The sequence below is a fragment of the Psammomys obesus genome, unplaced genomic scaffold, assembly GCF_907164565.1.
Source record: "Psammomys obesus unplaced genomic scaffold, mPsaObe1.curated_primary_1811, whole genome shotgun sequence".
Classification (NCBI taxonomy): Eukaryota; Metazoa; Chordata; class Mammalia; order Rodentia; family Muridae; genus Psammomys; species Psammomys obesus.
Genome location: NW_026586589.1, coordinates 6,927,690 through 6,942,670, shown reverse-complemented (window position 1 = coordinate 6,942,670; position 14,981 = coordinate 6,927,690). Strand labels below are relative to the sequence as shown.

The following is a 14,981-nucleotide window of genomic DNA, read 5'->3' as shown; positions in this document are numbered from 1 at the left end:
TGGTTAAATTATAGCATGTGCCCAGCTAGGCCAGAGATCGCTGATTCCCTCCCGCTAGAGCTGGAGTTGCACAATGTTGTGAGATATGGGGGCTTTGATGCTTCTAGTCCTCTGCAAGAACACTACACGCTCTACAACACTAAGCCACCTCTCCAGACCAGAACCAAAATGAACATGTAGGCTGCAAATGCCGGCCACTTTTATGCCAATTTGATGTAGAGTCATTTGGGAAGAATCTCAGTTGAGAAAATGCTCCCACCAAAATATACTGTGTAGTAGATTTTCTTGATAATGACCCATGTGGGAGGGCCCAGCTTACTGTGGGCAGGCGGTCTTAGACGGTATAACACAGAAGACGGAACAAGCCATGAGGGAACAAGCTGGTAAAACAGCACTCTATGGCAAAGGTTCTCAAGCTACGGTGTAAAATCAAACGAACAGGCCATGTGGTTATTCCCAATCCAATCTGAATGAAGGCAAAACTAGTATTGACAGCCTTTTATTAAATGGTTTCTATTAACTGTTAACATTTGCTAAGTGCTGAACTGGTGCCAGGCCACCCTCACTACCTATATATCCTTGGCTAAATTGGGAAAAATTTACAATGTTCTATAAATGCCAAAAACAAAGCCTCTGTCATAAAGCTGTGATAATGATAAGCACTAATAATGCCTGGAGCTCAACAACTGTTACTGAGAGGGTTTAACACAGCTCACTGACCTAGAATTTGCTTTGTAGCCCAGAAGAGCCTTCAGCTCCTTATTCTCTTCCTTCTGCTGAGATTTAAGTTTCGGGGCTTTGTTTTTTTTCTTTAATGTTCTAGTCCTTTTTTTTTTTTTTTTTAACTTTTATTAATTACACTTCATTCACTTTGTATCCCCCCCTAAACCTCTCCCTCCTCCCCTCCCAATCCCACCTTCTCTCCCCTTTCTTCACGCATGCCCCTCCCCAAGTCCACTGATAGGGGAGGTCCCCCTCTCCTTCCTTCTGATCCTAGTCTATCAGGTCTCATCAGGAGTGGCTGCATTGTTTTCCTCTATGGTCTGGTAAGGCTGTTCCCCCCCTTAGGGGGAGGTGATCAAAGAGCAGGCCAATCAGTTTATGTCAGAAGTCCCATTACTATGGAACCCACTTGGACACTGAACTGCCATGGGCTACATCTGTGCAGGGGTTCTAGGTTATTTCCATGCATGGTACTTGGTTGGAGTATGAGTCTCTGGAAAGAACCCTGTGTTCAATTTTTCTGGTTCTGTTGCTCTCCTTGTGGAGTTCTGTCCTCTCCAGATCTTACTATTTCCTACTTCTTTCATAAGATTCCATGCACTCTGCCCAACAGTTGGCCATAAGTCTCAGCATCTGCTTTGATAGTCTGCAAGGAACTGGAAAGGATCATCCTGAGTGAGCTGTCCCAGAAGCAGAAAGACACACACAGTATATACTCACTCATATAGACATATAATATAGGATAAACCTACTAAAATCTGTATACCTAAAGAAACTAATCAAGAGGGAGGACTCTGACTAAAATGCTCAATCCCCATCCTGAAAGGCAAAGAGGATGGACATCAAAGAAGAAAACAGGAAACAAGTTAGGAACCTGCCACAGAGGGCCTCTGAAAGGCTCTGCCCTGCAGACTATCAAAGCAGATGCTGAGACTTATGGCCAGCTGTTGGGCAGAGTTCTAGTCCTTTTTAACTTGAGATACCAAACACATTTCCTATCTTCACCTTTGAACACTTATAAATAAACAAATGTGATAGACTGTAATAAAATGGAGGAAGGCACAATCACCTTTATTAGACTGCTCTTGAAAGAAAAGTAATACCATCTTTAACTCTTAAATACTGGCTTCATGGAGGTTGCCTAAAGTTTTTTCTTCCTTGTTCTACTTTGGACAACATCATCTTCAGTCTTCAATAACTAGGCATAGCTTTTAAATTTTATTTAAAAGACTTTACTACATAGGTCTCCATCTGTATATAGAGCAGTCTGCTTGAGTTCTCAATGTGGTATTCCAAATTAGGAATTAGCTTTGCCACCTCATTAACTATTCTACTATCTATTCATTTTTTTAAGTCTTCAGTGACACACTGGTAATATCGTTCTAGGCTTTTAAACAAATCCTTACAGCGTCCTTATACTGCAAATTCTACCATTTTTCCAATACGGTAGATGAGGGGTTAAGTAACTGCTCCCCCTTGGTTTTAAAACAGAGCTTATAGGACTATGTTCCAGGCACCATTCAGTAACTAAAACAACGTAAAGATGCAGCTTAGTGAGGCTTTTCCTTGGCTAGCACAGGAAAAGCCTTGGGCTCCACTCTTAGGGAGGCACAGGGGATTCCCAAACGGGAAAAAAAAAGTCTCAGCCCTTTCTTGCCATGAATTTAATTTCAGGAGATCAATTCAATATTGAAAACTAAAGTACACTACAGACATCAGAACACTTCAGAAAAAGGAAATTTTGTGACGTGACTCAGATCCACCCATTATGTAATAACACCCTATCCTCCACTGAGTGCCACGCTCAACAACTTCAGCTTCATTCTTTTATGGCAGGAACCCAACTTGGCCCCTAAAACATTTCATTAAGGTTGGTTCTAAATGTCTTTGGGTTGCTCTTTAAAACTGGACAATATCTTCATGGAATGAAAAGTGCTGGCCATAAGGATATTTTGAGCAACGGGCCACTGGTTTTGAAGGTCATTTCAAGCGTCTTGCACATTTCTACAACATGTGTCCAACACATTCTTCTGGATGCATACATGCTGTCGCTCAGAACCGTGAAAGTGCTGTGCAGCTGGGTCAGTCAGCTCTGACCACTGTGCGATTACCCTGTGTGGAGACACTTGTCCCTGTCCTCTCCTAGGCAGCTCACAGCAGAAATTACAGGTACAGGTCAGGTCCCTGACAAGATCCTGATCATTGTGTGGTCGATGAGTTCTGTAGGTGGAGTCTGAGCAGTTTTCGAGCAGGTGAAGAATCTAATTTTTCCGTGCTTCTCTTCTCTGCAAAGGAAAGGAGCCAAAATATACATTTCAATTAAATTCACGTAAAATGTACTGGAAACTGCATGTGGTAGTATGCCAGACAGAAGGGTACTAATGATAAATAAAGCCCTTGTCCTCAAGGATATGGCAGTGCAGGAGGAAGGCCAGTATGGTGTAATAAATAAGAAAATGGCTAGAGGAATCCAGGAAAAAACTATGGGAGGGTCTTCGGTTTTACTTCATGTATTCTTGAACACTAAAGCAGTAAAAAAACAGTGTATATCTTCATGGAGTGCTTCTATGGAGAATACATTGAGGCATTTCCTATCAACATTTTACTTACTATGGGAACAAAACAAGTCATCTGGTTTAAGTCTAAAGACCTTATGCCTGAAAAGGCAGTTTGTATCCCAAATGGTATCAGATACAGCCACCCCTAAGCTCTGGTCCCCTCAAGGGATGCACTTACTGAGCTGTGCTGACACCTTCTGGAGGCACTGAGTACTTTCATCCATGAAGGCCTGTAGCTGCTTCACTGATCCTTGCAGCTCATCCATCTGCAGAGGAAAGATCCCTGTGAGCTGCAGGGCAGGCAAGCTCCTGCTTTAGAGCTGTAGACTCTGCTCTTCCAGCCTGGTGTGCTAATGCCAGACATTCTCTCTGGGCACCCACTGAACCATACCTCACATTTCTCCAGTTTGCTCCATGCCCCAGGAGACTGACCCCCAAACCACCACCAAGATGTCAGGTGCTCTAGGTTTCATTTGAGCATAACCCCAATGGAGCTAATAGCCACTGGAAGCTAGGAGCCCACTGTTCCTCCTGTATTCTCTTCCCTTTTACTGTTCTATTAGTATTTAACACCATATATTTACTTAAAAAATTTCTGGCTTTCCCAAGGTAGAGAGGTTGGTATCCTCTTTTAACTTCCAAAGATTATGCTTTAACTTGCATTTGGAGGGTCCCCTGAGGCTCACGCTTTAAAAGGCTGCTACTCAGTGTTACTACCAGGAGGAGGTGATGGGACATTTAGAAGTAGTTAGGTTTGTGGGAGTGTGACCTTGAAGTGACTATTAGGACCTGATCCTCTCCTTCCCTCCCTTCCCATCATCATGAGGGGCACTGCCACGTCACATGTTCCCACTGACCTGCTGCATGGCTACAGGTCTAAACCAATAGGGTTCAACAGAAGCTAGCAGCCCAAATAATACATTCCTTCTTATAAGTCACTTCAGGTATTCTGTCAGAATGTTGTAACACTAAAAAAGATGACAAGCCTAGAAACTGGGTAATCAACCTAAGAAGCCTGAAGCAACTTACCACCAACTCCATAGAGGCAAAGACTTGGTTCTGACTCTGTACTATTTTCTGGTAGTCTGGCTTTGTGTTCAGAACTTCCTCCTGGGAAGACCCATGATATGTTCTAGGATCTACTTTGACCTCAGTGACTTCGCTTTCAGTTGATCCCCTAAAAACAAAAGAAAAGAGGTTTCCTGGAATTTATAACCATTTTTTGGAAGCAATATAAGAGTGCATTTGAGAAGGAAACCCTGACCCCGCTCAAAAGCCATATTCCTCAAAGCCTCTTTACATCACCTCTGCAATTAGGGTTTCACCTAACATTTTATAGTTGGCTTTGTAGGTGAGATTTAGTTGGGGGAAAAAAGCTTTCAAATACTAGCTGAGAGGTTTGTGGTACTACACACTTGGAATCCCAGCAATTGGGAAGCTGAGACAGGAGAATTGTGAATTTGAGGCCACCTTGGGCTGTCTGTATGTTAAATTAACAAAACTAGTTCAAACGCTGAAGTAACCCAAAATCTAGTGCTTTCACACCTTCTTGACTTCCCTAGCCAAAGACTGCCTCTCACATCTCATACCTCCCATGCCATTTCCTTCATGGCTTTGTGTTTTTCACTAAGGCCTTAACCAAGGGACTCTCGCCTATCTCCAGCTCAAGAAAGTCTCTTGAAGACCGTTGTTGGCACAGTGGCAGGTGAATCAGTGCAAGGCAGCTATGTGCCCATCTCCCTGTGCACTGGGAATGGTAGCTGAAAACACAGCACAGAAGCAATTCTGTTCAGGGTCTGAAAACAGCAATACTTATGTCTTCTGTTTTTGTCCCTCCTTTTCCACCAAAGAAAATAAATAAGACATTTTAAAGTTGACTGAATTATGAACACAGATCCATCTCTCAGTTTGCACAAATAAGACATTTTAAAGTTGACTGAATTATGAACACAGATCCATCTCTCAGTTTGCACAAATGGATTTGAAATGAATGCAAATCAAACTCCACAAAGTAAAAAGACAGCTGCTCTTTTCCAGTTCTCAGGTCTAACCTGGGCATCTCTTTAGGTGGAACCGCCTTTTGGTACTGGAGTAAGAGCTGATCCCAAGCCTGGCGTTCTAAAGAAAACCTGTGGAATTTGGGAAGGGAAATTCAGTTAACTTTGGTCACATTTTTAATCACTCAGGGCAGCAATAAGTACTTTAGGCATATAATCTGGTTTTAAATGTATTAAAAGGTCATTAAAGGATTAGAAAGCTCAACTGATTCAGAGGATATTAGTTGAATCAAGTAACACACACGCAGTTAAAATCAAATTAACACCCTTCTGCCCTAGACTCCACCCTCTGAAACTGTCTGTCAGGGTTGTTCGTAAGCCTTCCAGCTCCTAACCTGATGCACAGTGTTGTCTACCATGCTTACCAGGATCTTCTCCAGGTTCAGTTATTTCCCTGATGGAAAAAAGGGTCACTTACTTTGTTATATATTTTTTCACTTCAGCTACTGATGCTTCCAGCGAAAAATCTGGTGCTTTTCTGGAATACAGATATTACGAGATTACTATGAATCCTTCAACACTTGCTTTTAATGTCTTACATAATTTCAGTAGCACTAAAATATATTCATAATTTTTTATTTTTAGGAAAATATTTAATCTTGGACACAATATCTACTTTGTACTAATAATTGCTAAATGGCTTCTAAATCTGTTTTTCTCATCAATTCCAATTCATACCATGGCGATTAACCTTCCTAAAAATAGTCCTTTACTTTTTCTCCCTAGCTTTAAAATTCCATGACTACTGCAAACAGAATAAAAACCAAAACCTTTTAACTTGGTTCTTAAGACTTTCTGTGTTCTGGCTCCTCTCAGCTCAGCAATTTCTCTCATGACTCTGTTTCTAATGGGAAAGAAGCAGGCACTGAAAATGCCAACCTACAGCACATATACTTGGTTTTCCACCTGACAAAGACAGATTACGAGGGCTGCAATTCTTGCTTTCTACCAAGGCACGTGTGCAGTATCTCTAGCAGAGATGCAGCAGCCTGCGCTTAAATACACGTTGTTGGGCCAAACTATTTCATGTCTGATTAGCAATCTCACTCTCAAGAACTTGCAAAAGGACAGACCTTGCATAACTTCTAAATTCAGATCAAGTGCATGACTCTTAGAATTATGAGTTGTGATGGCAGCCCCAGTCTTGAAGGACTACCAATTTAGGGGATGTTATCCTTTTAACAATAAATTCTACTTATTACTATCAGTGTGTGGCATGTTTGTGTTTGCACATGCATAGGTATGTATGTGACACAGTGTGTGTAGAGGTAAAAAGACTACTTTCAACAAAGGAACGCTTCCTTCCACCAAGGGAAGTATGGATAGGAATGAGGTCATAAGCTTGTGCCAGTAAGAGCTTTTGCTTTTATCCACTGAGTCATCTTGCCAGCCCATTCTGCTAATACTCTTGCTTGCAAAGAGCACCAGGACATAAGCTGCCCTCTGCATGGCAGTCAAAGGTCTGAGGACTGGTCCCCTCAATCTTTCCACAGCTGTTACTTTTCACTACCCAGGTCTTTTGTGTCCAATCTGAAAGTGAAACTATTAGGGATCTTCTCTCAACACTCTAGCAACGTCACTATCAACTTGCTGACTTCCTGGATTATTACTAGTCGAGACTGGATTTTCTCTGTTATCTCTTCTAACACAAATATGACAAAAGGGTCTTGACTTATTTATTATTATATCCCTTTCCTCATTATCCTGAAAAGCCTGGTACAAGCCAAGCATGAGCTCATACCTCTAATCCTAGCACTTGGAAGGTAGAGCTAGAAGGATTGCCAATAGGTTAAGGCCAGTCCAAACTACACGGAGACTGTATCTCAAGAAAGCAAAAATAATTAAAGAATGCGTGGTACAGAGGTGACACATAAATGTTTGTGTAAGCACTGGATTAATTATTATCAAGTTTTAACTCCGTTATAATTAGATGGAAAGGGAATTGCTCTTACTCTTTTGAATCTTCAACGAAACATTTTTGTAGAGTTCCATCACTTTCCAGCTTCTCTGTAAAACGTTTCAATTCTTCAGAGAGAGAAGATGCTAGAGAGGATAAATTTATGTTAGAAAATAAAAAAGACTACAAATGCTCACAGGAAGAACATGACAAAGACATTAAGGAGTTTCCTCCTACTCTAGGCTTCCCTATTGCATTCCAGCCCTCTCATTCACATAAAACAGTCATGTAAATATGCAAAAAATTTATCTTTGGGGTTGGAAGTTTAGCTCCATGGTAGAGGAACTTGCCTAGCCAAGTTCAAGGCCCTGGGTTTGGTAACCAGCACCACAGGGATGGCTGTGGTGGTTTGAATGGGAATGTGCTCCATGGGCTCTGTGTTTGAATACTTGGTCCCCAGTTGGCAGAACTGTTTGGAAAGGATCAGGTGCAGCCTTGTTGGAGGTGCGTCACTGGGGGTGTGGGCTTTGAGGTTTCAAAAGCCTTGTTCTATTTCCAGTGTGCTCTCTGCCTCCTACTTGAAATCAAGGTGTGAGCTCTCAGATATTTCTGCTGCGAAGCCTTTGCTCTGCCAACATGTACTCTAGCTCCCTGAAATTAAATACCTTGGTCATGATGTTTTATCACAGTAATAGGAAAATAACTATATGGGTGGATGGGGGTGCAACAAGAAAATACAAAAGAAAAATTTATCCTTTTCTTTGGGTGGATAGCTAAATGGAAGGCAACTTTTTAAGTATTTCTACACTTTTCTCATGAAAAAGCAGTTAAACATAGATCTCTATACAATTTTACTTTTTCCCAGAAATGTGACCGCTGTCCCTGAAGAGAAAGCATTACAGAAGTCAGGTAAAGGCAGGAATGTAGTAGGAAGGGGCGACATTTAAAAAGGTGAGGGACCTGGTTTTAAAGAGACAGCATCTTTCATAAAAGAGGACACTGAAAACAGACTGGCTGGCTTCAACAGAAGGAGTCGGTCAGGATCAAAGCACTTGTAGGTGCTTCACAGCTCACCTTTTGCTCTGAAACATTCCGGGCTGAAGTCCTTACTGCTCTTTAAGAAAGGCTCAAGCTTCTCAACTGAGAACTAAATAAAGAAAAGCACTTGATGTACAACCACCAAAGTTTCCCAGGCCAGCTGTCTGTAGCTTCATGATGCTTATGATGAACTTCATGAAACCACACACAGCCTCTTTTTCACCCCACACTTTCCATATAGATCAGTAGGAAAAGCTATGTTGTTCACATTCTGTTTATTTGTGTGTGTGTGTGTGTGTGTGTGTGTGTGTGTGTGTGTGTGTGTGTATGGTTTGTTTTTGTTTCTTGGAGACAGGGTTTCTTTGTGTAGCCCAGGCTGTCCTAATACTCACTCTGCAGATGTAGAACAGGCTGGCCTCAAACTCACAGATCTACTGCAAGGTATGTACTACCACACCTGGCTTACATTTTCATTTTTAACTCAGGGAAAACAATGCTCACTTAATTCACACAAATTACTAGCTCATCTAAATAGTCATAAGCTACCGGGGGGCATAAAACACAACTTTAAAAAAACAAGACAAAGACAAATACTTCCCACACTGGTCTGCCACGCAGTTAGCCTTGAAATGTCTACAGTAACTGATTTTGACTGCAACCCACTCTAAAGTCTCACCACTTGCTGACAATGAGTGAAAGACACTGGGAAACCTCTGAGCTGCTCAGCTAACAGCAGCAGCAAGGTTAGTCCACAGGAAGCACAGCTGCCCAGGTGAGAACTGGCTTTGAAATCAGCTCCAACCAGGAAAAACCGCTTTTCCTCGGTTCATCACTGATATTGAGATCTCTCTCAAGAGCAAACACCACCAAAGAGAAACACTTCTGGACCCTGAAAATCTCACCTGGAAACTGGAGAGCAGGAGGGCGCCAAGCCGCTTGCTTTCTCCTAAGTTCACACTGATGGACCTGCTGAGCTCTGACACAAAGCAGCACATTTAAGGAATATCACACTCGGTCAACAAAACAAAACCAGAAAATCTACCCCCTCTTGACGTAACCTAATAAAGACAAGCTGCCTTACCTGAGTAAGGAGAGAATTCTAATTTTTCCAGTCACACAAAGGAATAAAGCTTACATTTTCATGAATCCAAATTTTCAAGCGTTATTAGAACCTTTTCATATATTACACTAAAATCTTGTTTAACAAGGCAGATTGAAAATATCACACTGAGGAGTGGGTGGTGGCCCACGCCTTTAATTCCAGTGCTGGGGAGGCAGAGGCAGACAGATCTCTGTGAGTTCGAGGCCAGCCTGGTCTACAGAGTGAGTTCCAGGACAATCATGGCTACACAGAGAAACCCTGTCTCCAAAAAGAAAAGACAGAGACTCAGAAGGCATTTCTGTAACAGGCCCTGCAATGTGCTTCAATATATAACCTGCAGAGCTGGGATGGGGCTGCCTCACCTGTGCATGGACTCGAATCTTCACTGAAGTGTGAAGATGATTTCTTATAAACAATACGAGCTCCATGTTACAAATGGAGAAACTCGGCCAAGGAAAGGAAATGAACTGTCTGAGGAAAGGCTGAAGAAGTCATGCTTCCAGCCCAAGTATGCCTGCAAGACGCTTTTCTACAAGCAGTGTGTTCCTTGTGGTGATTTAACATTAGCCAGTGGCCGCTGAACACCTGCTGTGGGGCGGACATTTTCCTCCGCTGCTACACACAGCTCTTTAAAAATTTAAGGCAAGTCTCTTCGGTTTGTTAATTTTATTTTATTTTTTTGAAATACAGTCTTGTAATGTAGCCCAGGCTGTTCTTACACTCCTGGCAATCCTCCTGCATCAGACTGCCAAGTGCTGAGATCACTGGCAAGAACTGACCATACCTGGCATCAAGTCTATTTTGGTAACAGATGGTTAACAACACTGCGGCACACAGGCTGGTTAGATTCCTTGCTCTAGATTATACAGCAAGTCATCAGAACCCACTGGGTGGGTGCTTTATGTAATCATGTCACCGACCCAAACAACTGTAAGATGTAGATGCTGTTTTCTCAACGACATCCATTTAAAAACAATTACCGTACAGTAGGAAGTACCTGGCGTTAAGGATTCTTGCCCTTCAGCTTCAGTAGGCTGTTTTAAAAATAACCCTTGCCCCTTGGCTGTCTGGCTGCTGTCAACCAGATTCTTTCTAGCCATAAGCAAGGAAGCCTAGAAGGTAGCCAGGGATACCCAGAAAAATAATTCATCTTATTACACAGGTGATTCCATGTTATACAAACTGAGGCTCTAGAATGGGGACACAACTACTCTCTTGGCACATCTAGGGGACAATGTGCCCGGGTGCCATGGCATGCTTTCTGTTTTTACTCAGATCCCTTCTATACATGCAACAGCCCGGAAAAACAGTGGTACCTTAAAGGAAATCACATTAGCTCCAACACTGAAGGGTCTGCTAATTGCCAAGTATGTATGTACTGTGGTTTTATTTCCCCCAGGTTACTGGGAAGGACTTAAGACAAAGAAAGTGAAGCTCAACCTCAAATTAGACTTTCTACACTCTCATCATATACTGAAACTCGCATATCAAACGAATATAAAGATACTGACACATCAAATGATTATAAATTTACTCAAATTACATTTAAATATGGAATCCCTAAAAGACATTTTACTTGTTTTTTTTTTTTTTTTAGTGCTGGGGACTAAACGTGGGGCCTCAGGCACACTAGGTATGTGCCTCACCACTGAGCCACATACCTATCCCCACTTAATGTATTTTTAATGTGTCTTCCTTCTGAGTCATTTCCAGTTAAAAAGACTGGAATCAAGCAGGCATCAATCCACTGGCCTTCTGTTCCACTTTAGGGTATGAGACATAGGAAGAACCCAAATTCCTAGGATCCTAGATAGGATGACATATTAAAACAATTAGCAACCAGGAGTTCTGTTCATAGCAGCTAATATGTATACAGACAATTAATACTAAACACTCACTGAGTGTGTGGCATCAGGACTTATGAACAAGAACATGCCCATAGGATTATCTCCATTCTATAGGTAAGGAAAATGACGCTCAAGAAGGTGATGTGTTCAAAGTTGCATAGCTAAAAGGTAGCCAAGTCCTGTCTATTCTGCACTCGATGCCATTCATTTCTCACTGCCTCATATTTGGGCTGGAATTCCATTCTTTCATGTACACAGCACCCCACCTGTGATGCCTGGGTGAAAGGGAGCCAATGACTTCCGTCGGTTTATTTCTTTCATACTTGCTCGTCGCCAGGACTGCCTCCTGGTTTGATGACAGACAGACGGTTCTTCAAAGGACAAATGAGACAACCCCAATTGAAGTCTCTCCTGGCTGTTGGCAACACAACTTTCCCCCTCTTCAGGCCAATCTAGGTGATTTTTCTCCTTTGAAATGCCTTGAGTCATCATCTCCAGGGAGGCAGAGGATTTAGGCAATACTTCCAAAGGGCTGAGACTTGGTTGCAACTGATGATCCTGAGTCTGGGACATCACTGGTTCCTGGTCTAGCATTTGTTACAGAAAAATCAAAATATAAAATCAAACCTACCACAATTAAGTGTCTGAGCAAAGGGTGACAAAAGAAAATGCACGTCCCCACAAGATGGCATACACTTGTAGCATCAGCTTTCTAGGAGCCTAGGCAGAAGGAAAGAAGGAAGAAGGGAAATCTATTTCCCAGGTGATGGAAACAAGGAGGAAGCCATTCTGCCAATGCATACTCGTGTGATTCCAAATCCACCAGGAGCAAGGATTCTGTGACAGTTCAAAAGCCTGAACCCGAAGCAAGAGGCGCTAGATCTCACTGTAAAACTCACCTTCTGGTGTGGTCACTGAAGTCATCCTGGGTGAAAAAAATAAAAATAGGAAAATGAAGTGATCTGTTCTTCACATTCCACCTCCAGTCTCACAGGGGGCTTCATATCCCATAATAGGTCTTGTGCTTCAACTGCCTTCACTTGCCTCCTCCAAGATTACCAGCTGGGGTCACTGACTGCTCTCCTGCAGAGCTAACTACATACAACCTATCTTAGCTCCCAATCACCTTGTGATTCGCTAGCCCCTAATTCCGTTGATGACTTTAGGATCTTTGTTTTCCAGGTTAGAAAACAAACAAAACCACCACACATTCTCTCCAGATTCTGCCATTCCTGAAAATTCTTTTTAATCAGTACACACATTTGTCCTTCTACCCATAAAACATAATCATCTCTTCCTAACATAGCTTAAATATGAAGTCACTATTCCAGCAGATTCGGTGGGCAAACATCTTTCTCTATAGAACTGGCTGTAAAATTCATTTACGTGTCTCCCCAGCCGGACTAGACCGCATTCCCAGCACCTGTCACAAACAACTGTCCCGAAGAGAGGCAGGAACAGGCTTCTCTCCATCTCGCAAGTACCTACCTCTCCCTCCCAAAAGACATCTAAATATTGGGGATGCTTGGTAAAGAAATACGAATGCATGCTGAGGGGCTATACTGAAGGGTCCTTCCACGACCTAAATCACCACAATCCTTCTGCCTGATCACACAGGCTCAAGCTTGAATAAGTCATTTAAGCGCTTACGAGCCTGTGCCAAGTAAATGCCTTCTTACAGCATTACTCCATTTAGCACGTTCCACAACTCTGAGCACTGTTATTCTATCAGGGGGCCCAGGTCCGGAGCACAGCAATGCGAGCTAGCAATCTGCCTGTGGTCACTATCAGGAGTCAGGGCCGCCAGCTGTGCCCTGGAGAGAGGCGTGGCCCTCCCCCGGTGTCCCACCTCGAGAAAGTCTCCCAGCCCTCGGGCCCTGCAGCTGGAAGCGCCAGGAGCAGTGGGAGGGTGCGGCCGAGAGGCGGGTCAGGGGTGAGTGAGCCACATCCGGGGAGGTGTCTGCGACTTCCGAACCCCAGAGCGATGCCAGTCCAGTCCGGGGGTGGGGTGGGGGCGGCGTTCCTGAAACACGAAGCCCAAGGTCACCTCTGCAAACTCGGCGTCACCGTAGAGGGTGCTCTTCCGCGTTAGTCCGGTCCGCGGTCCAGCGTCTCCGTGGCTACTTCCGAAACTCCCGCCGAACAACTACGCATGCGCGTCCTGAGACTTGGGCGCGCAAACCGCGCCTCCGGTAGAGCGCATGCGTACTCCGCTGTTCCACGCGCTAGCCCTGCCCACCTTGTGTGGTTTCCAACCAGATCCCAATCACCTCGTCTGTAGCTACTGCTAGCCCGGGGGTTGCCCTTTCCAATACAGCAATTTGGTGACCTCCCCCGCTATACAGCCTATGAAAGCCAGGGAATCTGGTGCCATACCCCTATTGCGGGCCATGGCTCCCCCCCCCCCCCCCCCCAGCTCTTTGACTCAAAGAGTGTAGACAGTGACTTTCTCCAAGGAGAACTAGAACTCTGAACTCAATTTATCTCCCGCCCCATGGTCCTTAAGTACCCAAGCAAACTAAGCACAACCTTGCCAGCCTCAACACAGGCCAACCCTGCTCCCGCTTCTTTGTTGGAGCATACTCTTTGCCTGGAAAGCCTTCCTTTCCGTTTCTATCCATCTATGTTGACCCCATATTGAAGGCCAGTTGTTTTGTGCACCCAGAAGCCCAAACCACGCCTGCTCCACTCTCCCTTGCCTGGGAGGGTATACAGAGCAGACTGCTTCCTCAGGACAAAGTATGGGTCCATTAGAACGCCCTCATGAGACAGTGAAGTGATTTCTTTCAGATCTGATCTTTGGGAACGCTGAATTGAGAGCAATATGGAAGATTACAAAGGGCCAGGTGTGGTGGCACATGCCTTTAATCTCAGCACCGGGAAGGCAGAGGCAGACACTTGTCTTGTGCGTTTGAGGCCAGCCTGAAAGCTCCAGGCTAGCCAAGGCTACATAGTGAGACTCTGTCTCAAACAAAAACAAAACAAAAAACGCTCCAATAAACAAGAGGTGGCTGAAGCATGACTTTGGCTATTTCTCTGTTGTAATTGTGGTCCCTTGCAAGTTTTCTGGTAAAAGGTAGGAATGTGTATTTCAGAAATGTCTACTCTGCCATTCTGGCCTCGTAGTTTCAACAGCTATCTGTTCTTGGTTCCCTGAATATCACTTTCTGGAGCTGGGTTTCTTTTATCCATGCACCTATTTCCCAGCACCTCACATGTTGATGTCCCCAAAACAGACCTCAGTATTCCCAGCCAGGGCTGGCCATGTTGGGACACGCTGAAATTACTGCCTTGTGGAATCCACTCCCAGGAAACATCCTTGCTTTGAATTCTCCCGTGGCTCCATCTTGTTCATAAGATGCATAATTTTTTTTCCTTGTTCCACATCAAAATTTTATTGCTTGAATTCATAACCCTGTCCCCTTTCTGGTTATTTTGAGCAGGTTCTCATGTAGTCTAGGCTGACCTCAAACTCAATATACAGCCAAGGAGACACTGTTAACTTCTGCTCCTTTTGCCCGCCCCCCCCCCCCATCCCAAGTATTGGGATTACCAATGTATGCCAGCATGCCTGTCTTTGCCTCTTTGAACCAGGCTTTCAGGCATGCTCCTTCTCTCTTTGAACCCTCTCCTGTTTCCTGTCTATGATCCATTACCATCCCCTTTGTCTGCTCAGCATCCCAACTCTGGGTGTGCTCCCCAGGGACTCCCTGCTTCTCCGATTGATGCTTAATGTCTTATTTTCCTGGACCATCTATT

General features: G+C 43.8%; 1 protein-coding gene across 1 annotated transcript; it reads right to left on the bottom strand.

Annotated features, from left to right (window-relative positions):
* Positions 1–2,372: 2,372 nt before the first annotated feature.
* On the bottom strand, positions 2,373–13,335 carry Dsn1 (DSN1 component of MIS12 kinetochore complex). The gene is made up of 11 exons (XM_055602209.1): positions 13,072–13,335; positions 12,122–12,147; positions 11,489–11,809; positions 9,176–9,249; positions 8,310–8,382; positions 7,291–7,381; positions 5,757–5,816; positions 5,333–5,410; positions 4,311–4,458; positions 3,460–3,547; positions 2,373–3,008 (listed from the first exon to the last, which is right to left on the bottom strand). The coding sequence occupies exons 2-11, from the start codon at positions 12,144–12,146 to the stop codon at positions 2,923–2,925; spliced, it is 1,044 nt and encodes a 347-aa protein (XP_055458184.1). The 5' UTR covers position 12,147; positions 13,072–13,335; the 3' UTR covers positions 2,373–2,922.
* Between the last annotated feature and the right edge of the window lie 1,646 nt (positions 13,336–14,981).